Here is a 24,944-nt window from a genome sequence, read left to right as displayed (position 1 = left end):
GATGTTCGTATTATCCCCATTTTACAAGTGAGGAACTTTTGTGACCCAGTGAAGTCAAATAGTTCTAAAGAATGAATCCATTTTTCTGCCCTAGTCTGGTTCTTTCCTTAATTCTTGTTTTCTGCCTTACTGCCCTTTTGACTTGTGTGGATTCTTTGGAGGGAGTGCAATGTAGTGAAAATAGCTTGAGCTTTGGAGCAATTCTGATAAATGTTTGAATTCTAGTTGTGTCACTTTATAGGCCGTGGGGCCTTGGGCAAAATATTTAATCTCCTTGAGTCTCAGTTTCCTTATCTTTAAAATAGGAGTAATATTGAATAATACCACTTACATTAAACAGTTGTTGAGACTAGAGATGTTGTATAAAGTGTCTCTGGCTTTTTAAATAATGGTTGTTAACATAATGACAGCCATTTTTTGGGGGGGCTCATCCTTAGTTCATCGGTGTAACAAACATTTGTTGAATACTTCCTATGCCAGTTAACTGCAGGGTGTTGAGGATACCTCCATGAACAAGATAGACATAGTCCATATTCTGATGGAATGTACAGTTTAATGGGGGTGCAGGCTTTAAACAACTAATTACACAACTAATTGATTTATTTCCTTTGTGTTAATTGCAAGGAAAGTTTTCTGAGAGGTGTAACAGAGGATCTTAGTCTTGGGGAGAAAAGCAGGCAAGAAAGATATGCCCAAAATAGTTGTATTTATGCTAGGACTTAAAGATTGAGGAAGAGGTTCCTGGTAAAGAATGAGAGGAGTAGATCAGGCAGACGGAACTGCATGTATGAAAATTGATGAGGTAAGAATTTTGGCTCATTCCAGAGGATAACCAGTGATGTAGTGAACTGCGGGGGCAATGGTGCGAGTAAGCAAAGACTGGACCATGCAGGATCTTGTAGGATTTTGAACTTTATCCTAAAATCAATGGATAAATGTTTTTATGCCGTTACTCTCTTTGATCTTTTTAATTCTCACATTTAGAATGCGAATTGTGGATGATGATGTGAGCTGGACAGCTATCTCCACCACTAAACTGGAAAAGGAGGAAGAGGAAGATGATGGAGATATGCCTGTGGTATGTATCTTTTTGGCTGTCAGGGCTTTCAAATAATGTCAGCCCCTCAGTTTGTATTCTCAATGTAGCATGGATTTGTATGGGGGAAATTTGAGACCAGAGAAAAGGTGACATTTTCCAAAGAACTGTTTAAGATCACCTTCTTTGATGATGCCTATACAATGACTTCTCTGCTTCGGAGGGTCCTTCAGCCTAGAAACAAGAATTAATCAGAGAGAGAAGCAGGACTTCCTCGACATCAGTGATAGAACCATGATTAGAAATAGCCATGACTCAGTTTGTTCGACTGTAGTTTAAAAACTATCTTTGGGTTCAATTTGGGAACTTTTTATTTGTCTCTTGTATTCACTGATTCAACTAAGCTTTAAAGTTGTATACTCTTGCCGAAGTACTAGAGATTGGTAGATTAATAGAACGTAGTATATGTACTTTAGAAGTCACAGATGGGAGATTGAAGTTTAAGTAATTTTATTAATATGATAAATGTTGGAGATATTTCACATATGCATTAAAATGAGTAAAGGAGAAGTAGCACATTTAAAAGATGGTTTGTTAGTAATTCGAAGGGAAATAGTGATCATAAGGAGTAAATTTAGTTTTAGAGCAAATCACTAAAGCCCATTAAAATGTTTGTAACATTTATTGTTCTTTTTTATCAAAGCAATATATATTTATTATAGAATATTTGAAAATTATAAGAAAGTTAAAGTTTTCAAAGGAATGTAATAGTCATTTATATTATGACAATCTGGAGATAACAACTGGTAGCATTTCAGTACATATCTTTTTAGGTTTTTCTCTTCATAGACTACATATTTGTATTTTATTTATATTCTTGAACATAATTAGGATCATACCGTAGCTACGGTTTTGGAGTTGGCCCTTTCACTGAATAATTTGTCCTCAATACTTAGTAAGACCTTAAAATTTTCTTTGAGAATATGATTTTATGCTTATATAGTAGTCAAAATATATGTTAATTAAACCTGTGCTGTAACTGGATATATAGGTTGCTTCCAGTTTTAAAATATCGTAATTCTCTGATAAACATCTTGTACATAAATTATTTTAGGAATTTGTTTATTTCTTTATTCTCATGAGATGAAATTGATGAGTCAGAGGATGTGGTTCTTTTGAGCTATCTTCCCATATTGCTTTCCAAAAGGTTATACCAGATTATACTCCCAGTAGAGATGTATGAAAATGCATTTCCCCTCTTCTTCATGAGTACTTGAGTATTATTAACAACAAGAAAAGCACAGCAAAGCCATGCCAGTTTGGCAGGTAGACAATTAGTTTCTTTGGACAATAGTGAAATTAATTTTTCCTGTGTTCATTGGACATTTGTATTTTGTGAATTTCCTGTTTCTTCTTTGTCCCGTTTTCAGAAAATCGAAGTTTTAATTTTTTTTTCACTGATTTATTTGGTATTTATATAATAAGAACATGACATCTGTTTGTATGTTGTGTTTTTTTTCTATTTTGTCATTTGCCTTTTCATTTTGTTCATAATAGTTTCTGACATTTAAACATTTCATTTTTTATATAATCATCTATTAATATTGTCCTTTGCTTTTATGGTTGCCTAACACCTGTAAAAGGGAGGTTTTAGCCCCACTCCTGTCTACACTGAGCAGAACATATCTTGATTATTGAATTCATTTGTGTTTCTGTAAGACCCCTCACCCACTACCACCAATAATAATGGCAAAATAATTATAACCACAATATCAGTGGCAGCACAGAAATAACTAACAGGTACAAGTTATCAAGCATTTACCATGTCCCAAGCACTGTGATAAGCTTACATGAATGATCTCATTGAATCCTCATAGCAATCCTTTGAATCCTGTTTTTACAAATGAGGAAATCAAGGCTCCGAGAAAGTAATTTGTCAAAGGTTACAAGACACTAAGTGTCAGAGATGGGGATATAGATCTTTATTCATCTTGCTTGAAGCAAGCCTGTGCATTTAATGCTCAGTGAGTGATCTCAAATCTAGGTTACATGAGGAAGGGTAGTAGGATTTTGAGGGACGAGAAGTAGAGGGGAATTATGACCTGACTTTGAATTCTGGTTCTACCTTGCTAGTTTGTGACAGTGAGAAAGTTACTTAGCTTCTCTAAGTTACAGTTTTCTCTTCAGTAGTGTGGAGCTTTTCCCTGCAGGACTTGAGTAAGATAATGTAAGAAAATCACAAAACACAGTGCCTTGCATGTAATTGCTACTCTGTAACTAGCAGTTGTTGTACTGGCTATTTCTGAAAGGCTGTCATGTAGAAAGGAGATCATTTGCATCAGAGGTCAGAACTAGGATCAATAGAAAGAAGTTACAGGAAGGTAGATAGTGATCCAATAAAATTAAGAACTTTCTAGCACTGTCCAAAAATGTAGTGAATTGCCTTGTACGATAATGAGTTTCTTGTCAGTGAGTCTGTTCAGAGAGGGATTGGGTAAGTGATCATTTATCAGAATACTATGGAGAAGATTCCAGATTTGTTTGGGAGTTTGGATGATGTGAAATGTGGCTTTATCCCATAAAGATTCTTTGATTGTATGTACATCTTAATGATTTCTTTTGGTTGGATTCAAGAAAACATATCATTGCAACCACCTGTAGCAAGAAAGTGTTCATGAGGAGCCTAAAGTCCTTGATAGACTTGGCAGGGAGCCTGCCTGTGCTTTCATTCAGAATGTAAAAGACCAGGAATATGTAAAAGAAATTTAGCTTTTAACATATAAGTGGCAGTTATGTACTTAGCAGGTTCATAAAAAAGTTTGTAATGAAAGAAAATAACCTGGAGGGAAATTGATTAGTCAGAGAAATATCTATACTTAAAGGAGTCCAGTGACAATCACATGTTTATGCTACTTTTATAAGTGAGGACCACTATGTGTTTCTTCATGATCGCTTTGGATATACGTACACCATGTATATTAGGGGTGGGAATGGTCATAGCTTCAGATTCATGAGACATCAGTTCTCCTTGGCTGGGTCCTGTGGATATCCTAAATGTAGTGTCCTTACTTCTGCAGGTGGCTGAGTTTGTGGATGAGCGGCCGGAAGAGATAAAGCAGATGGAGGCTTTTCGTTCCAGTGCCAAATGGAAGCTTCTAGGAGGTAAGTTCAACAATTGGATAAATCCAAATTTCCCAGTTATGGGGAGACCTCTTTTTCTTTTCTACACTTTCTCTTAGAGGAGTGTACAGTTTCTTTTGGCATTATTGGTCCTGAAAAATATTGTGGGAGAAAGAATTCAGGACTTCTTTAGAGGTAATGAGATGTGGGAACTGAGACATTGGGTATTTTGGTTTGGTAAAGCTGACAAAATGCAGTGTATCAGAAATGGACAGGCTTTTACAATGGGGATTTCTTAACTTAACAAATTTACAGTTCTAAGGCTGTGAAAATGTCCCAATTAAGGTATCAAAGAAGGATGATACCTTCTCTGAAGACTGGTTACTGGCGAGCTTGGGCTCCTCTGTCAGATGCAAGGCACATAGTGATGTCTGCTGGTCCTTTTCTCCTGGGTTTCATTGCTTCCAGCTTCTGGCTTCAGTGGCTTCCTCTCAGCTTTTCTGGGGTTTTCTGTGTGTCCATTATCTTCTTATAAAGGACGCCAGTAAGAGGATTGAGACCCATTTTGAATAAGGTGAGTCACATCTCAGTTGAAATAACCTAATCCAAAGGTCCTGCCTACAATAGGTACACTTACAGGAATGGATAAAAAGAACATGATTCTCCAAACTGCCACACCAGGTATCCCTATTTCCCTTATATTTCAGTGTTAGGGTTACTGAGGTCAGGAAGGGACTCATTTGGAAGTTTTTTAAGCACCCACTCCTCTCTGGCCTAGAATAGGAGTACATTTGGAATATAGGCAGGACTTTGGGAGGGTTTGTGAGAATCAAAAGAATGGGTTTGCAGACTTCAGCAACCTTTGTCCTCTTGCAGAATAAGGGACTTGTGTATGGTTCAAGGACCAGTGTTTTCTGTCATTTTTATTTGTGTTAGTAAATCTTTGTGTAGTTTTTCTTTTAATAATGGTATTTTTACAGTGTTCCTTGCCCCACTTGCCCACTCTACACCCTCTCTCTAGACTAATAATTTAACACACACACACCCTTTTTCTTTTTCGTGTGTTCTTGAGACCTGGATAAAAGGCATTTGTTTGCCATGTCTGTTTCTTCTAGTAGGTTGTAATTTTGAGGGCAGAGACCTAGTCTTATTTGCCTTGGTATTCCCACTGCCCAGCTCAGGGCAATGCCTTTAATAAATATTTATTGAATTGTTGAATTGCTAATAGGCATTTGATTCTTGCAGCCTTCCGCTTTTTGGTAAATCATCACTTGAGGCTTAGCAGTTATTCCCCCTTTTCCAAGAACTTGGTAGGTAGGCTTACCTACGAAGAGACACAGATTAAGAATTTAGTTCCAATGAGTCAGGGCCTGGTGTCAGTGGTCATTCAGGTTCTTTGTGGCCAGTGGAAGCTTGCTGGATTTGTATCCCCTGTATTCATTCCTTTATTAATAAGGATCTTGCTTCTTGATAGTTGATTAACTCTAGTTTGTCCTTGATGCTTGTTCCTTTTTTACACATGGAGAGTGAAAGAACTGGATCCTAAACAGGATTTGTCTTTCTATATTATACTCTGTGCCATTAGTTAATTATCGTACAATTCTGATAAGAAAAAATGCCTAACAAAAGTGACAATTGGTTATAGATTTGTGATCACTGTTGCTTTAGTTAATTTTCAGTAAATTATTATTTAGCTTTATGAATGAAAAGTTCTTTATCAGAATTTTTTTATCAGAATCCTTTTTGATCTTATCTTTTATTTTCTGCCTTATCCTGTTTCCAATCTTTTCCATAATCTTTTTTTTTTTTTAGAATTATAGCTTTGAGGCATTTTATTATAAAAAGTTGGTAATCATATACATTAACATGAACTTAAAATTTTCATCATACATTTACTTCATTTTTTAGCTTGACCTTCTAGTAAATCTTTAGCTTCATTGATTTTGGCTGCTAAATAAGGAGATCCTCCCTTGTCTGGGTGATTTAAGAGCACAATTCGTCATTGAGCATCCCTTATTTTTCCTTTATTGGCAGTTGGTCTTACACCTAGTATTAATGCTACTTCCTGTTTTGTCATTTTGGGCTCAAACCCACCTCTGTAATAGCCACCACTGAAGGCAGATTTTGGAATACTTTGAAAAACTTGTTTTACTTGAGGTTCCACATGCTTCATGGCTTGCAGAACATAATGGCTGCAAATCCTGCAGCTGCAATGGTCAGTCCAACTGCTACCAACGTACTGGCCATGGCACCGGCTTAGCTTCTCCCCCTCCAGCGGGAGCACGGTTCATCCCAGCCTAGAGGCTGTGGCCACCAACCCACATCTCTACCAGATAGTGATGTGTAGCTACAAAACTCTTTTCTGTAATCTTTTATCCAAAAGGATTCTTCTGGTCTTCATATCTGTAGGTTTAGGAAGTGATTGTTATCGATAGATAGATAGACACATAGATACACACTCACACATATACACACAAACACATACATATATACACACATACACATGCACATATAGTCCTTTTTCCTTCTGCCTCATTCTCACTGCCTCAACCCCATTCATGAATATCCTCACTGATCTGACCCTTACCTCCTTTTTTTGAATATCATGGAAATTATCAATCTCAGGGATTAGATTTACTGTCAGTTCCCCCACAGATAGGATTGATCTTGTAGGATTGATTCTGATCAGATAGGCCTACTTCCCAAAGTGAAGGGGTTGGCTTGGTTTAATTCATCCATTAGAAAAGTATTCATTGGGTCCTACCCAACTTTTATTTGTGTTAGGGCCATGAAGTTCAATGGTGAGAATTAGAGGGAGAGGAAGAACTAGATTTTAGAAATGTCCCAGGTTGCTGTAAACATTTTATTCTATTATGTCTTTTTTTAAAAAATATTCATTTTATTGAGATATATTCACATACCATGCAGTCATACAAAACAAATCGTACATTCAGTTGTTCACAGTACCATTACATAGTTGTACATTCATCACCAAAATCAATCCCTGACACCTTCATTACCACACACACAAAAATAACAAGAATAATAATTAAAGTGAAAAAGAGCAATTAAAGTAAAAAAGAACACTGGGTCCCTTTGTCTGTTTGTTTGTTTCCTTCCCCTGTTTTTCTGCTCATCCATCCATAAACTAGATAAAGGGGAGTGAGATCCTTATGGCTTTCCCAATCCCATTGTCCCCTCTCATAAGCTACATTTTTATACAATTGTTTTCAAGATTCATGGGTTCTGGGTTGTAGTTTGATAGTTTCAGGTATCCACCACCAGTTACCCCAATTCATTAGAACCTAAAAAGGGTTGTCTATATTGTTCATAAGAGTGCCCACCAGAGTGACCTCTCGGCTCCTTTTGGAATCTCTCTGCCACTGAAGCTTATTTCATTTCCTTTCACATCTCCCTTTTGGTCAAGAAGATGTTCTCCATCCCATGGTGCCGGGTCTACATTCCTCCCCGGGAGTCATATTCCATGTTCCCCAGGAGATTCACCCCGGGTGTCTGATCCCACGTGGTGGGGAGGGCAGTGATTCCACCTTTCAAGTTGTCTTAGCTAGAGAGAGAGGGCCACATCTGAGCAACAAAGAGGCACCCGGGAGGAGGCTCTTAGGCACAATTATAGGTAGGCCCAGCCTCTCCTTTGCAGCAACAGTCTTCCCAAGGGCAAATCCTGTGGTAGAGGGCTCAGTCCATCAAACCACCAGTCCCCTATGTCTGTGGGCATGTTAGCAACCATCAAGGTAGGGCAGGCCAATACCCCTGCATTCTCCACCAGCTCCTCAAGGGGGCTCTGCACATTTTTTTCCTTGTTTTTTTTTTTTTCTTAATCAACTGTATGAAAAATAAAAAAATTAAAAAAAAACATACAATAAAAGAACATTTCAAAGAGACCGTAACAAGGGAATAAGAAAAAGACAACTAACCTAAGATAACTACTTTACTTCCAACATGTTCCTACTCTACCCCAAGAAAGTAACCTAATATAGCAACATTTCTGTGAACTTGTTCCTACTATACCCATCAGAAATTAACAGACCATAGTCATTCCTGGGCATTCCCAGAACATTAAATTTACCCACGATAGCTTATCTGTTCTTGGATTATTGTTCCCCCTTCCTTAATTGCTCTCTATCGCTAGTTCCCCTACATTCTAAACCATTTGTTTTACATTTTTCAAAATTCACATTAGTGGTAGCATATAATATTTCTCTTTTTGTGCCTGGCTTATTTCGCTCAGCATTATGTCTTCAAGGTTCATCCATGTTGTCATATGTTTCACGAGATCGTTCCTTCTTACTGCCGCGTAGTATTCCATCGTGTGTATATACCACATTTTATTTATCCACTCATCTGTTGAAGGACATTTGGGTTGTTTCCATCTCTTGGCAATTGTGAATAATGCTGCTATGAACATTGACATGCAGATATCTGTTCGTTCACTGCTTTCCGATCTTCCGGGTATATACCGAGAAGTGCAATCGCTGGATCGAATGGTAACTCTATATCTAGTTTTCTAAGGAACTGCCAGACTGACTTCCAGAGTGGCTGAACCATTATACAGTCCCACCAACAATGAATAAGAGTTCCAATTTCTCCACATCCCCTCCAGCATTTGTAGTTTCCTGTTTGTTTAATGGCAGCCACTCTAATCGGTGTTAGATGGTATCTCATTGTGGTCTTAATTTGCATCTCTCTAATAGCTAGTGAAGCTGAACATTTTTTCATGTGTTTCTTGGCCATTTGTATTTCCTCTTCAGAGAACTGTCTTTTCATATCTTTTGCCCATTTTATAATTGGGCTGTCTGTACTATTGTCATTGAGTTGTAGGATTTCTTTATATATGGAAGATATCAGTCTTTTGTCAGATACATGGTTTCCAAAAATTTTTTCCCATTGAGTTGGCTGCCTCTTTACCTTTTTGAGAAATTCCTTTGAGGTGCAGAAACTTCTAAGCTTGAGGAGTTCCCATTTATCTATTTTTTCTTTTGTTGCTTGTGCTTTGGGTGTAAAGTCTAGGAAGTGGCCGCCTAATACAAGGTCTTGAAGATGTTTTCCTACATTATCTTCTAGGAGTTTTATGGTACTTTCTTTTATATTGAGATCTTTGGTCCATTTTGAGTTAATTTTTGTGTAGGGGGTGAGGTAGGGGTCCTCTTTCATTCTTTTGGATATGGATATCCAACTCTCGCAGCCCCATTTGTTGAAAAGACCATTATGACTCAGTTCAGTGACTTTGGGGGCCTTATCAAAGATCAGTCGGCCATAGATCTGAGGGTCTATCTCTGAATTCTCAATTCGATTCCATTGATCTATATGTCTATCTTTGTGCCAGTACCATGCTGTTTTGGCAACTGTGGCTTTATAATAAGCTTCAAAGTCAGGGAGTGTAAGTCCTCCCACTTCGTTTTTCTTTTTTAGAGTGTCTTTAGCAATTTGAGGCATCTTCCCTTTCCAAATAAATTTGATAACTAGCTTTTCCTAGTCTGCAAAGTAGGTTGTTGGAATTTTGATTGGGATTGCATTGAATCTGTAGATGATTTTGGGTAGAATTGACATCTTAATGATATTTAGTCTTCCTATCCATGAACATGGAATATTTTTCCATCTTTTAAGGTCCCTTTCTATTTCTTTTAGTAGAGTTATGTAGTTTTTTTTGTATAGGTCTTTTACATCTTTGGTTAAGTTGATTCCTAGGTACTTGATTTTTTTAGTTGCTATTGAAAATGGTATCTTTTTCTTGAGTGTCTCTTCACTTTGTTCATTTCTAGCATATAGAAACATTACTGACTTATGTGCATTAACCTTGTATCCCGCTACTTTGCTAAATTTGTTTATTAGCTCTAGTAGCTGTATCGTCGATTTCTCAGGGTTTTCTAGATATAAGATCATATCATCTGCAAACAATGAGAGTTTTACTTCTTCTTTTCCAATTTGGATGCCTTTTATTTCTTTGTCTTGCCGGATTGCCCTGGCTAGCACTTCCAGCACAATGTTGAATAACAGTGGTGACAGCGGGCATCCTTGTCTTGTTCCTGATCTTAGAGGGAAGGCTTTCAGTCCCTCACCATTGAGTACTATGCTGGCTGTGGGTTTTTCATAGATGCTCTTTATCATGTTGAGGAAGTTTCCTTCAATTCCTACCTTTTGCAGTGTTTTTATCAAAAACGGATGTTGGATTTTGTCAAATGCTTTTTCAGCATCTATTGAGATGATCAATTGATTTTTCCCTTTTGACTTGTTAATGTGTTGTAATACATTGATTGTTTTTCTTATGTTGAACCATCCTTGCATGCCTGGAATGAACCCCACTTGGTCATGGTGTATGATTTTTTTAATGTGTCTTTGGATTCGATTTGCAAGTATTTTGTTGAGGATTTTTGCATCTATATTCATTAGGGAGATTGGCCGGTAGTTTTCCTTTTTTGTAGCATCTTTGCCTGGTTTTGGTATTAGATTGATGTTAGCTTCATAAAATGAGTTAGGTAGTGTTCCATTTTCTTCAATGTTTTGAAAGAGTTTGAGTAAGATTGGTGTCAGTTCTTTCTGGAAAGTTTGGTACAATTCCCCTGTGAAGCTATCTGGCCCTGGGCATTTGTTTATGGGAAGATTTTTGATGACTGATTGGATCTCTTTGCTTGTGATGGGTTGGTTGAGGTCTTCTATTTCTTCTCTGGTCAGTCTAGGTTGTTCATATGTTTCCAGGAAATTGTCCATTTCTTCTACATTATCCAGTTTGTTGCCATACAGTTGTTCATAGTATCCTCTTATAATTTTTTTAATTTCTTCAGGATCTGCAGTTCTGTCACCTTTTCCATTCATTATTTTGTTTATATGGGTCTTCTCTCTTTTTGATTTTGTCAGTCTAGCTAGGGGCTTGTCAATCTTGTTGATCTTCTCAAAGAACCAACTTTTGGTGATATTTATCCTCTCTATTGTTTTTTTGTTCTCTATGTCATTTATTTCTGCTTTAATCCTTGTTATTTCTTTTCTTGTACTTGGTTTAGGATTGGTTTGCTGTTCATTTTCTAGCTTCTTCAGTTGATCCATTAGTTCTTTGATTTTGGCTCTTTCTTCCTTTTTAATATATGCGTTTAGTGCTATAAATTTCCCCCTTAGCACTGCTTTTGCTGCATCCCATAGGTTTTGGTATGTTGTGTTCTCATTTTCATTCGTCTCTATATATTTAGCAATTTGTCTTGCTATTTCTTCTTTAACCCACTGATTGTTTAGGAGTGTGTTGTTTAACCTCCAGGTATTTGTGAATTTTCTAAGTCTCTGATGGTTATTGACTTCTAATTGTATTCCATTGTGGTCAGAGACTGTGCTTTGAATAATTTCAATCTTTTTAAATTTATTGAGGCTTGTTTTATGTCCCAGCATATGATCTATTCTGGAGAAAGTTCCATGAGCACTAGAAAAGTATGTGTATCCTGGTGATTTGGGATGTAATGTCCTGTATATGTCTGTTAAATCTAATTCATTTATCAGATTGTTTAGGTTTTCAATTTCCTTATTGGTCTTCTGTCTGGTTGATCTATCTATAGGAGAGAGTGATGTGTTGAAGTCTCCCACAATTATTGTGGAAACATCAATTGCTTCCTTTAGTTTTGCCAGTGTTTCTCTCATGTATTTTGTGGCACCTTGATTGGGTGCATAGACATTTACGATTGTTATTTCTTCTTGTTGAATTGCCCCTTTTATTAGTATGTAGTGGCCTTCTTTGTTTCTCAAAACATCCTTGCATTTGAAGTCTATTTTATCTGAGATTAATATTGCTACACCTGCTTTCTTTTGGCTGTAGCTTGCATGAAATATTTTTTTCCATCCTTTCACTTTCAGTTTCTTTGTGTCCCTGTGTCTAAGATGAGTCTCTTGTATGCAACATATTGATGGTTCATTTTTTTTGATCCATTCTGCGAATCTATATCTTTTAATTGGGGAGTTTAATTCATTTACATTCAACGTTATAACCGTGAAGGCATTTCTTGAATCAGCCATCTTATCCTTTGGTTTATGTTTGTCATATTTTTCCCCTCTCTCTGTTAATATCCTTTATTGTACCCATACCGAATCTCTTTAGTACTGAACCTTTCTCCAAGTCTCTCTGTCCTTTCTTTGTTTCTCTGTCTGTAGGGCTCCCTTTAGTGTCTCCAGTAGGGCAGGTCTCTTGTTAGCAAATTCTCTCAGCATTTGTTTGTCTGTGAAAAATTTAAGCTCTCCCTCAAATTTGAAGGAGAGCTTTGCTGGATAAAGTATTCTTGGTTGGAAATTTTTCTCACTCAGAATTTTAAATATATCGTGCCACTGCCTTCTCGCCTCCATGGTGGCTGCTGAGTAGTCACTACTTAGTCTTATGCTGTTTCCTTTGTATGTGGTGAATTGCTTTTCTCTTGCTGCTTTCAGAACTTGCTCCTTTTCTTCTGTGTTTGACAGTGTGATCAGAATATGTCTTGGAGTGGGTTTATTTGGATTTATTCTATTTGGAGTTCGCTGAGTATTTATGATTTGTGTATTTATGTTGTTTAGAAGATTTGGGAAGTTTTCCCCAACAATTTCTTTGAATACTCTTCCTAGACCTTTATCCTTTTCTTCCCCTTCTGGAACACCAATGAGTCTTATATTCGGACGTTTCATATTATGTATCATATCCCTGAGGTCCATTTCGATTTTTTCAATTTTTTTCCCCATTCTTTCTTTTATGCTTTCATTTTCCATTCTGTCATCTTCCAGGTCACTGATTTGTTGTTCAACTTCCTCTAGTCTTGTACTATGAGTGTCCAGAATCTTTTTAATTTGGTCAACAGTTTCTTTAATTTCCATAAGATCATCCATTTTTTTATTTAGTCTTGCAGTGTCTTCTTTATGCTCTTCTAGGGTCTTCTTGATCTCCTTTGTATCCCGTACTATGATCTCATTGTTCATCTTTAGTTCTTTGAGTAGCTGCTCTAGGTGCTGTGTCTCTTCTGATCTTTTGATTTGGGTGCTTGGGCTTGGGTTATCCATATCGTCTGGTTTTTTCATATGCTTTATAATTTTCTGTTGTTTTTGGCCTCGTGGCATTTGCTGAACTTGATAGGGTTCTTTTAGGATTTGTAGACCAATTGAAGTCCTTATCTCTAATTTATCAGATCTACAGCTTCGTGGAGTACACTTTCTCTAACTAACCAGCAGGTGGCGTCCACGAGCCACCTGTTCTCCACAAGCCAGTTCTCCCCTGCTTAGCCTTTTTGGTGAGTGGGGGAGTGAGTCTTGTGGGGTCCAATTGGTGTACCAAGCTTGCGTGTGTACTTGGTGTTGCCCGCCCTGTATATGGGGTGTGTTTCTGGGCAGTCAGGGAAGGGGGGTGGCTCTAACAATCAAATCTCCCTGGTGATCCTAGAGATTTAAAGCTGCTGCAATAGTCTAATCCTTCAGTTCAGTCCTGCCACAGTTTGTCTCTGCCACTGACCCACAAGTCCTTGGTATTGGCGTATGGCTCCTGAGACTTGCAAGTGGGCCCCTCTTCCAGGCTGTGCACCCCGGGTCCTCTGTTGAGGGATGACTGTGCTATGTCACAGGTGAGTGCCGACCCCCCAGGGCGGTTCTGGGCTGCTGGGCTGTGTAGGGAGGCTCCCAGTCTGCTGAAATGATGGCTGAATGGGGCTTTGTTAATTCACACTGCTCCACCTTCCCAACTCTGGGACAATCAGCTGAGGTTGCAGGGAAGGCTAATGTCCACGCCCAGTTTTGTGGTGTGTGCGTGTTATTTGAAGCACTTCGGTCACACTGGGTTGTCTGGAGCAGCTCTGGGCTATGGGGCTTGCGATGGGCAGGAGTGTTTCCTGTCCACTAGGATTATGGCTGTGAGCGGACACCCCCCTTTTCTTGGGAAGTTGTGGTGTTTAGTGAATTTTCTCAGCCACTGGATTATTGCCTTTTGTCTCAGAGCTCTCTTAGTTCTGCTCTTGTCTTGACCTGCCCAGATTGCAAGTCTTTGAAGCTTTCTGTATTGGGCTTCTTAGAGTAATTGTTTTTGAAAAAGAAAAAAGGATTAAAAAAAAAAAAAAAAAAAAGGGCCCTCCTCAGAGATCTAATGGGTTATTGAAATGCTAAGAGACAAGGCAATTAGGGCCATTAAGGAAAGGTCCACAGGGCAGCAGAGAGATCAGCTTTTCTTCGGGATTTGCATATGAGCCTGAGGGCCTGAGCTCTGCCCTTCCCCTTTCTATGTTCACCAGAACTCCAAAAATCCTCCACTTTTATTTTGGAGTTTTTCGTGCTGTTTTTTTTCTATGTCTGTCTCCTCTCTGCTGGGCTGGCTGCTCTCAGATTCTCTGGTGTCTGGTCTCAGTCTATCTATGGTTGGAGTTTGGATCAGTAGAATGAGTTTCCGATAAGAGCTGCCACTGCAGTTCTCCCTTCTCCTTCCCGGAGCTGACGGCCCCTCCTCCCACGGGACTGAGCCTGGCAGGGAGGGGCGCGTGTCCCCTTGCCGCAAAAACTTACAGGTTTCGCTGATCTCAGCAGTTCCACGTTTTCATGAGTGCTGTATGAAGTATGCCCAAAGTCAGATTGCTCTGTGGTGTCCAGTCCACGCAGTTCCTGGCTTTCTACTTACTTGCCTGGAGGAGTAACTAAAACATACAGCTCACCAGTCCGCCATCTTGCCCCGCCTCGATGGTTCATTTTTTTTTGATCCATTCTGCGAATCTATATCTTGTAATTGGGGAGTTTAATCCATTTACATTCAATGTTATAACCGTGAAGGCATTTCGTGAATCAGGCATCTTATCCTTTGGTTAATGTTTGTCATATATATTTTTCCCTCTCTCTATTAATATCCTTTAATGTACACATACCGAATCTCTTTAGTACTGAACCTGTCTCCATGTCTCTCTCTCCTTTCTTTGTTTCTCTGTCTGTAGGGCTCCCTTTACTATCTCCAGTAAGGCAGGTCTCTTGTTAGCAAATTCTCTCAGCATTTGTTTGTCTGTGAAAAATTTAAGCTCTCCCGGAAATTTGGAGAGCTTTGCTGGATAAAGTATTCTTGGTTGGAAATTTTTCTCACTCAGAATTTTAAATATGTCGTACCACTGCCTTCTCGCCTCCATGGTGGCTGCTGAGTAGTCACTAATTATTCTTATGGTGTTTCCTTTGTATGTGGTGAATTGCTTTTCTCTTGCTGCTTTCAGAACTTGCTCCTTCTCTTCTGTGTTTGACAGTGTGATCAGAATATGTCTTGAAGTGGGTTTATTTGGATTTATTCTATTTGGAGTTTGCTAGGCATTTATGATTTGTGTATTTATGTTGTTTAGAAGATTTGGGAAGTTTTCCCCAACAATTTCTTTGAATACTCTTCCTAGACATTTACCCTTTTCTTCTCCTTCTGGAACACCAATGAGTCTTATATTTGGACGTTTTATATTATCTATCATAACCCTGAGGTCCATTTCGATTTTTTCGATTTTTTTCCCATTCTTTCTTTTGTGCTTTCATTTTCCGTTCTGTTATCTTCCAGGTCACTGATTCGTTGTTCATCTTCCTCTAGTCTTGTACTATGAGTATCTAGAATCTTTTTAATTTTGTCAACAGTTTCTTTAATTTCCATAAGATCATCCATTTTTTTATTTAGTCTTGCAGTGTCTTCTTTATGCTCTTCTAAGGTCTTCTTGATGTCCCTTATATCCTGTTCCATGCTCTTCTTCATGTCCTTTATATCCCGTGCCATGGTCTCGTCATTCATCTTTAGTTCTTTGATTAGTTGCTCTAGGTACTGTGTCTCTTCTGAACTTTTGATTTGGGTGCTTGGGCTTGGGTTATCCATATCGTCTGTTTTTTTCATAGGCTTTAAAATTTTCTGCTGTTTTTGGCCTCTTGGCATTTGCTTAACTTGATAGGGTTCTTTTAGGATTTGTAGACCAATTGAAATCCTTATCTCTAATTTGTCAGATTTACAGCTTCGTGGAGTACGAAGCAGTTCTTCCCTGCTTTGCCTCTGTGGTGAGTGGGGGAGTGAGTCTTGTGGGGTCCAATTGGTGTACCAAGCTTGTGTGTGTAGTTGGTGTTGCCCGCCCTGTATAAGGGGCGTGTGTCTGGGCGGTCATGGGGGGTGGCTCTAAAAATCAAATCTCCCTGGTGTTCCTGGAGTTTTAAAGCTGCTGCGATAGTCTAATCCTTCATTTCAGTCCTGCCACAGTTTGTCTCTGCCACTGACCCACAAGTCCTTGGTATTGGCGTGTGGCCCCTGAAACTTGCGAGTGGGTCCCTCTTCCAAGTCGTGCACCCCCTGGTCCTCTGTTGAGGGATGACTGTGCTATGTCACAGGTGAGTGCTGTCCCCCCAGGGAAGTTCTGGGCTGCTGGTCTGTATAGGGAGGCTCCCAGTCTGCTGAAATGATGGCTGAATGGGGCTTGTTAATTCACACTTCTCCACCTTCCCAACTCTGGGACAACCAGCTGCGGGTGCAGGGAAGGCTAATGTCCACGCCCAATTTTGTGGTGTATGTGTGTTATTGGAAGCACTTCCGTCACACTCAGTTGTCTGGGGCAGCTCTGGGCTATGGGGCCAGTGACGGGCAGGAGTGTTCTCTGTCTACCCAGATGATGGCTGTGAGCGGATGCCCCCCTTTTCTTGGGAAGTTGTGGTGTTTAGTGAATTTTCTCAGCCGCTGGATTATTGCCTTTTGTCTCAGAGCTCTCTTAGTTCTGCTCTTGTCTTGAGCTGTCCAAATTGCAAGTCTTTGAGGCTTTCTGTATTGGGCTTCTTAGAGTAATTGTTTTAGAAAAAGAAAAAAAGGAAAAAAAAGGGCCCTCCTCGCAGATCTGATGGATTATCGAAATGCTAAGAGACAAAGCAATTAGGGCCATTAAGGAAAGATCCAGGGGGCAGAGAGATCAGTTTTTCTTTGGGATTTGCATATGAGCCTCAGGGCCTGAGCTCTGCCCTTCCCCTTTCTATGTTCACCAGAACTCCAAAAAGCCTCCGCTTTTATTTTTGAGTTTTTCTTGCTGTTTTTTGCTATGCCTATCTCCTCTCTGCTGGGCTGGCTGCTGTCAGATTCTCTGGTGTCTGGTCTCAGTCTATCTGTGGTTGAAGTTTGGATCAGTAGAGTGAGTTTCCGATAAGAGTTGCCACTGCAGTTCTCCCTTCTCCTTCCCGGAGCTGACAGCCCCTCCTCCCACGGGACTGTGCCTGGCAGGGAGGTGCGCAGGACCCCTGGTCGCAAAAATTTACAGGTTTCGCTGATCTCAGCAGTTCCATGTTTTCTTGAGTGCTGTATGAAGTATGCCCAAAGTCAGATTGCTCTGCAGTGTCCAGTCCATGCAGTTCCTGGCTTTCTACCTACTTCCCTGGAGGAGTAACTAAAACATACACCTCACCAATCTGCCATCTTGCCCCGCCTCTTCTGTTATGTCTTTAAATATTGAAAGTCTCAAACTCTTTCCTTAACTAGACATTTTTTAAGATGGCACATGAACTCTGTATATGTATACTCAACCCACCACTTATTAGCAATATGACCATCTTAGTTTGCCAAGGCTGCTATGATAAATACCACAAACTGGTTGGCTTAAACAACAGGACTTTTTTGGCTCATGGTTTGGAGGCTAGAAGTCCAAAATCAAGGTATTGTCAGGCCATGCCTTCTCCCAAAGTCTGTAGCATTCTGGTGGTGGCTTTTTGAAGATCAGTTTCTGCCTCCCTCAAATGGCAATCTGTCTCTCTTCCCATGGTTTCTGTTTCCATGTCCAAAATTCCTTTTCTTATGAAGACTCCAGTTGTATAGGATTAAGGCCCAACCTGACTCAGTTTGGTGTCATCTTAATAGGATCTTCAGAGGTTCCATTTACAAATGAGTTCACATCCCCGAGACTGGGTATTAGGACTTGAACATGTCTTTGTAGGGGACATGAGTCAAAACACCACGATGACTTCAGCAGATTACACAATCTCTCCAAGTACAGCTTCCTCATCTATCCCATCTAGGGGTAATAATATTTCTCTCCTAGGCATGTTATGAAGAGTAAATGAGATAATCTATGTAAAACGTTGGGCCTGTAGTAAGTAATCAATAAATGCTTGATCCTTCTTTTTTTTTCTGGTGAGCTTTTCTCCTCTAACAAGGCACATAATGGTATGGATTAAATAATTGGCAGCATTTCATTTTGATGTGGCTCAGGTTTAGTCAGTTTGTCTTTTGAAAGAAGAGTGACTGTAAACTATAAATTATGTAAGGTAAATATCAGTAGGAGTCTCTGAACTTGGAACTCTGCACAAATAAGAGTTTGGAAAGAACACTGCATTGGGAGTTAGAAGCATTGAGTTCTAGCCTGTCTACTTCATCTTAGTAGCTGTGTTTTTAGGTGAGAAATCACTCAGCTCTCCAGAACCTCCATTTTCATGTCTGTAAAACAAGACTACCTGCCCTGCTTACAGGGTATGATAAAAATTGTATTTAAAATGCTTTGCAAACTTAGACTTGATATGCAAATAAAAGGGATTATTCTTAAGATATTCATTAGTGCTGGTTTATTGCCCCTAAGCAAAAGAGCTGTGCGGACCTTTTGGGCTTTCTGTTTAGTTTTGAGATGGGTGCTTCTGGGGATGTTTTGAAACTTTGGGTGCCAGGGGTAGGCGGAGCATTTGTGGGAATCTGACTTCTTGCTATTTGTGTTTAGGCCATAGTGAAAACCTACCCTCACAAAGGCATTTTCATCATGATACCCCAGATTCTTCATCTCCTACGAGAATCCGTCATGATTCTTCAGATCTATCTCCCCCCAGAAGGGTCCGTCATGATTCTGCAGATCCCTCCCCCCACAGGAGGGTCCGTCATGATTCTCCAGATCCGTCTTCTCCCAGGAGGGTCCGTCATGATTCTCCAGATCCATCTCCTCCCAGGAGGATTCGTCATGATTCTCCAGATCCATCTCCCCCGAGGAGGGTCCGTCATGATTCTCCAGATCTGTCTCCTCCCAGGGGGGTCCGTCGTGACTCCTCAGATGTTTTGCCACCCAGGAAGATCCGTCATGATTCACCGGATTCTTCTCCCCCCTGGAAGCCTCATTGTAACTCGTCTCACAGGAAAGCCCGTCATGACTCACCTGATCCATCACCCCCGACGAGGGTACATCTTGACTCCCCAGATGCTTCACCACCCAGAAGAGCCCATAACAACTCCCCTGACACATGTCAATCCAGAAGGACTCTTGACTCCTTGGACACATTGCAACCGAGGAGGAGGGCCCAACATGACTCCTCTGATTTGGTTCCTAATGTCCCTCATTCACTGTCCAGAACCAAAAGCAGTAAAGCCCCAGAAAGAGCCTCTAGCAAGTCTTCTCTGCACTGGAAGGAGCCAGGACCCTCTCATTCTTCCTTCCCAAAGAATAGCAAATATAAGTATGATTTGGACCTCTCTTCCCTACAAAAAAGGCAAGCAAAATCCCATGTTGGAAATAAGAAGCAGCATGATTCTCCAGGTAAGTGTATGACTGCCCATGAGAGGGAATTACTCCTAGGAGCTTTCTTTTGGACTTTTACTTTGTTAGGTATGGATGATCTTTAGAAATGAGAATGGAGTTTCTTTGGAAAAGTTTTGAAAACTGTAGGGAAATGGAGAGAGGTTGGGCTCAGGAGGGTTAAAACATGACAATGGCAGGAGGAAAGTTTTTATATATCCTTTTATTCTCCCATCCCTGTATGAACGTACTACATGTTTGTTGCAGAAACTTTAGAATGTACAGAGATATGTAGAGGCAGAAAAAAGGTCCCACAGAATTCTGTCATTTGGAGGCAATCACTGTTAGTGTTAAATCCACTGTTCTTTTAATCTTTTTTTCTGTTCACTTTTTTATGTAGCCGAGCTTTGACTATGCAGTATTTACATATTACACATGTAATCTTGCTTGGTAAGTTCCTTTTTCAGATTCCACCAAGAAGAGTAAAGAACATATTCCTTAATTTCTAGGCTCTTCCCCCAGTCATAGGAAATTTCATGTAAGCTCTTCACCTACGAGACATAGCCAGAAAGCCTCTGATTCAGATCTTTCTTCTCCACGACATAAACCTGAACCAAGTCCGGGGCATCAGGATTCTGATTCAGATCTGTCACCTCCACGGAATAGATCCAGACAACAGAACTCTGATTCTGACCTTTCTCCACCAAGGAGGAAACAGAGGACTGAATCTTCTGATTCTGATCTGTCTCCACCTCGAAAGTGTCAGCCTCCTGGAAAGAAGGTAGGGATTTTCAGGAGCCATATCCTGCTCTTTGTTTTTCGGTCTCTGTAAGTTCCAGAGATTGAAGCCAGAGGAGGAGGAGGTAGCTCTTGGTAATATAATAAATCTTAGTTAAAAGGACCTCTAGAACGCTTTCCTTCTCTCTGAAGGCAAAACTATCTACAACCCAATCTCGATAGACTTGGAAATACCGGATTTCCTAAAGTAAATTCTGCCTTCATGTATCTTAGTTCCATAGACCTAATTTTAATAAATCCAGAATAAATGGATTTTCCTGTGAATAAAACTGTAGTTTGCTGAGTGGAGTTCAGAGCACAACCCTTGTATCAAACTGATCAGAAATTCAAATCCCATTTCTGCCACTTACTATCTGTGTGACTTGGGAAAGAGATGCAGTATCTCTAAGCTTCACCTTCTTCGTGTGTAAAATGTGGATAGTAGGCAGTATCTCTAAGCTTCAGCTTCTTCGTGTGTAAAATGTGGATAGTAGTAGTACTTACTTCAGAAAGTTATTGTGAGAATTAAATGAGTTAGTGTAAGTAAAACTCTTAGCCCTGTCTCTAGGACAAAGTAAGTGCTAAGTCAGTATTAGTGGTTTATTATTACTGTAATTTCTGAATTGGACTGCTGGTCTCTGTATCCAGAGCTTGAAGAGAGACTCTTAAAATACTAAACTGACTTTAGAAATCCTATCTTGTGGGAAGTCAGTGTTTTGTTTTGTTTTCAATTTATGATAAGGCCCAAATTAGCAAAAAATCTACATGAACCTTGTATTGTGTTGTAAATAATATTAGTAGTGATGGTAATAAGCACTCGTATTCCAATGAGTTGGTTAACAAGCAGAGTGATGCAACTAGTGGTGTGCATGTTCCCCTCCAAGGCAGATTTCTCAGGTGGTCTCCTCTCTCTGTAGCCCAAGTGGTCCTGGCACGGGAAACTAGCCTGTCCCTAACCTAGGAAGTGTGATTTTTCTCTTTTGGGGAACAAAGTTAGGTCTGTTTCAGCTGGAGCCCTTGACATTTTAAGTATCTCTGTAAGCCATGGCAAACTTTACATTAATCAAATCTAGTACATTGCTTTAGGGTATCAGGATATATTGGATTCTCCATTTGTAGGTCAGTGTGCTATCTTGATACAAAGTAGAGATTAGTAAATTTTCATTTGGTCCTATCTTCTGTTATCCTGAAATATATCCATAACTTAAAGATTTTAGGTTTGCTCAAGTTTGCTGTTTTAAATGGAATATTTTATATGTGCAGGTCTATAGCATAAGGTTTCCAATAGGTGGAATGAGAGTGAGTCTTCATATTTGCAGGTTATATGCTGAAAAGTCAGAAACATGGATGTTTAGCATTCTCTTTAAATCTTGTTGGTTCATGTTTCTGTTTACTTTTAAACTTGCTAATACTTCTGATTTTCCCTGAAATTAAATTTTATTTCTTCTTTTTCTGTTTTGTGGCTCCTGTGTTTAGTAATGAGAATATAAAGCTAGAGTTTTAGTTTTGGTCATTGCTGATCATCAGACAAAAAATGCACCTAACTGTGTATACCTGTGAAGCCTACTGCCTAATTGTCTCATAACTTAAGTGCTCTTTTTTCCCTTTCCTAGGCTGCACACATGTTTTCTGGGGCCAAAACTGGATTGGTGTTAACTGACATACAGCGAGAACAGCAGGAGCTCCAGAAACGGGACCAAGAAACCATGAAGTTTGAAGGTAAAAATGTGAAAGTGCAGAGACCAATCTAGGCTCATGTAGCTTTTATTTATTTTTTTAAGGTAGCTTATTGTGCCTGATATTTTAAACTTTTAATCACTGCCAAATTTCAACTTGGTCTTCTGTTTTATTTTAACTTCTCAGTGGATCCAAATGGTTCTTTTCCTTCTTAAAAAGTGTCAGTTCTCAGGCCTGTTGCTACTGTGCACCTAGCAATTGGTAGGAACTACTTGTAATCTGGCTGCAAAATTTCTTATCCAACATTAGAATCCCAAGTGGTTGTTTTCACCTATTGGTAATATTATTTCTGATTTTGATGCCTGGTATTTATCTCAAAAAGTATAATTTTCCTTTGCAGCTGAATTCCAATATGCTGAAACTGTATTTCGAGACAAGTCTGGTCGTAAGAGGAACTTGAAAATGGAGCGTTTAGAACAAAGGAGAAAAGCAGAGAAGGACTCAGAGAGAGATGAGCTGTATGCGCAGTGGGGAAAGGGGTAAGAGAACCACTGGAAAGGAAGAGGACTACAGTGACTGGAGCAAGCGTTCCTCTACTCTTCTGACCAGTTAGTTCATTGTTTGACCGTCCCAGTTGATAACAGGAATAGGAAATTCAATGTGCCTTCCTAAAATACTAATATATTCTACACTTCTGGTTGGTGTCTGGGAATTCTGCCCTTTGTGTTATTTGCCCTAGGCTGTTAGAGGAAGGAGGTTTCCCAAATGCAGTAGCATGGTCCGTTTCAGTGTAGGAGTGGAAATGTTAATCAGGATATCATAAATGCTTGGTTCTTTTTGTCCAGGCTTGCCCAGAGCCGGCAACAGCAACAAAATGTAGAGGATGCATTGAAGGAAATGCAAAAACCTCTGGCCCGCTATATTGATGATGAAGACCTGGATCGGATGCTGAGAGAACAAGAAAGGGAGGGGGACCCCATGGCCGACTTCATCAAGAAGAATAAGGCCAAGGAGAACAAGAACAAGAAAGGTGGGACTTCTGGGAACCATCAGAGATGGGGGTGACTTATGTGAAGAAAATCATTAGGGTGATGCTATAGAGCAGTGTGCCAAGAAGACATCCCCATACAATTGTAAATTCCGTGTATTTGTTGGGAAGTTTAGGTTCAATTGAATATTCCCACTACCATCCAGCTCTGAATTGGATTATACAGGTAATCAACTTCTTTTTTCTCTCTCCCCTCATTAGTGAGACCTCGCTACAATGGCCCAGCACCTCCTCCCAACAGATTCAATATCTGGCCTGGATATCGCTGGGATGGAGTTGACAGGTAAGCCTGAGTATTTCCTGAATTTTTGTTTTCTCTTCCACCTGACACTAATCTTCCCTAATGATTCTTAAATCCCCCTATGCTCTGCCTTTTTCTCTGCTCAATATGTGCACTTTACTTGCTTCTATTTGAGTTCCATGAGTCCTATTTCCCATGCTTAGAACACTCCCCCCCTCCTTCTGTTTCTCTTTCAAAATACTTTTTAAAGCTCTGGATAAACAACTTTTTATTTTGAAGTACTTCCAAACTTACAGGCTAGTTACATAAATAATACAAACCCCACGAAGAGAACTCCATCATACCCCTACTCCCCCAGATGCCCAGCTTTATCAATATTTACATTTTGCCATCTTAACTGTATCATTCTGTCTATCCACTATCTATCAGTCCATCTGTCTATCTTTCGTCTGTCTATCTGTTTGTCAGTCTTTTCTGAACACTTGAATGTAGGTTGTATACATCCTGCCCTTGAACACTTATTATTGCCATGTGCATTTCCTAAGAAGAATGTTACTTATGTAATCACCTTAAATGCAGTTATCAAGTTTAAGAAATTTAACCCTGATATAAAGCTTATAGTCGGTATTTCAATTTTTTCATATATCCCTATAATGTCCTTTTGAGCCTTTTCTCCTCCCTTATTAGATCCTGACCAAGACCATGTATTGCATTTAATTGTCATTGTCTCTTTAGTTGCTCTTTTTTTTTTGAATTGTGGGACCATATATAAAACATGCACTTTCCCATTTCCACACTCCCAAGGATACCATTCAGTGGGATTAATCACATTCACAATGTTGCAGTATCCTCACCACCTTCTATTACTAAAACTTTCCCATTTCCCCATATAAAAGCCCTATACCCATTATGCATTAACTCCCCATTCCCCCATCCCCACCCCTGGCAACTTGTACTCTACTCCGTGTCTCTATGAGCTTGCATATTCTCTGATATTTTCTTTGTAGTTTCTGTGGGGCTTAACATTGACACCTAAATCTATAACAATCTCATTTTCTCTGGTACCAACTTAACTTCAATGGTATACACAAACTATGTTCCTATACCCCTTCATCTCCTGCCTTTATGTAGTTCTTGTTACAAATTACATGTTTATACATTGCAAGTCTAAAACTTCTGATTTATCATTACATTTTTTGCATTTGCCTTTTAGATCTTGTAGGGAAGTAAAAAGTGGAGTTACAAACCTAAATACAGTAGTGCTGACATTTATATTTATTGGTGTCTTTCCCCTTCCTGGAGATCTTTATTTCTTCATGTAACTTCAATCTATTGTCTATTGTCCTTTCCTTTCAACCTGCAGAAATCTCTCTAGCATAACTTGTGGGGCTGGTCTAGTGCTGACAAACTCCCACAGATATTGTTTATCTGGCAGTGTCTTAATCTCCCTCTCATTTTTGAAAGACGTTTTTGTAAGATATAGAATTCTTGGCTGACAATTCTTGGCTTGTCGTCTCACAGCCTTCTTACCTCCGTGATTTCTGATGAGAAATTGGCACTTAATCTTATTGCACCTCCTTTGTACGTGACACA

The 24,944-nt window shown here is 39.5% G+C and overlaps 1 protein-coding gene and 1 pseudogene across 3 annotated transcripts in view; one reads left to right on the top strand and one right to left on the bottom strand.

Annotated features, from left to right (window-relative positions):
• The window catches only part of BUD13 (BUD13 homolog), a 35,236-nt gene that overhangs the window by 725 nt on the left and 9,567 nt on the right, over positions 1-24,944 (top strand). The window contains exons 2-9 of one of the 3 annotated variants that reach the window (XM_037841534.1): positions 985-1,078; positions 4,114-4,198; positions 18,877-19,629; positions 20,118-20,389; positions 21,999-22,104; positions 22,463-22,601; positions 22,908-23,092; positions 23,312-23,393. In XM_037841534.1, coding sequence (XP_037697462.1) covers positions 985-1,078; positions 4,114-4,198; positions 18,877-19,629; positions 20,118-20,389; positions 21,999-22,104; positions 22,463-22,601; positions 22,908-23,092; positions 23,312-23,393 — 1,716 coding nt within the window. Of the gene's footprint in view, positions 1-984; positions 1,079-4,113; positions 4,199-18,825; positions 19,630-20,117; positions 20,390-21,998; positions 22,105-22,462; positions 22,602-22,907; positions 23,093-23,311; positions 23,394-24,944 lie in introns of all 3 variants that reach the window. The other 2 variants (XM_037841533.1, XM_037841536.1) reach the window with 2 other exon arrangements.
• Positions 5,969-6,403, bottom strand: LOC119538535 (annotated as a pseudogene).

Source organism: Choloepus didactylus, chromosome 6 (assembly GCF_015220235.1).
Source record: "Choloepus didactylus isolate mChoDid1 chromosome 6, mChoDid1.pri, whole genome shotgun sequence".
In the NCBI taxonomy this organism is placed as follows: domain Eukaryota; kingdom Metazoa; phylum Chordata; class Mammalia; order Pilosa; family Megalonychidae; genus Choloepus; species Choloepus didactylus.
Note: the sequence above shows the minus strand (reverse complement) of the source record. Positions and strands in the feature narration are given on the sequence as shown.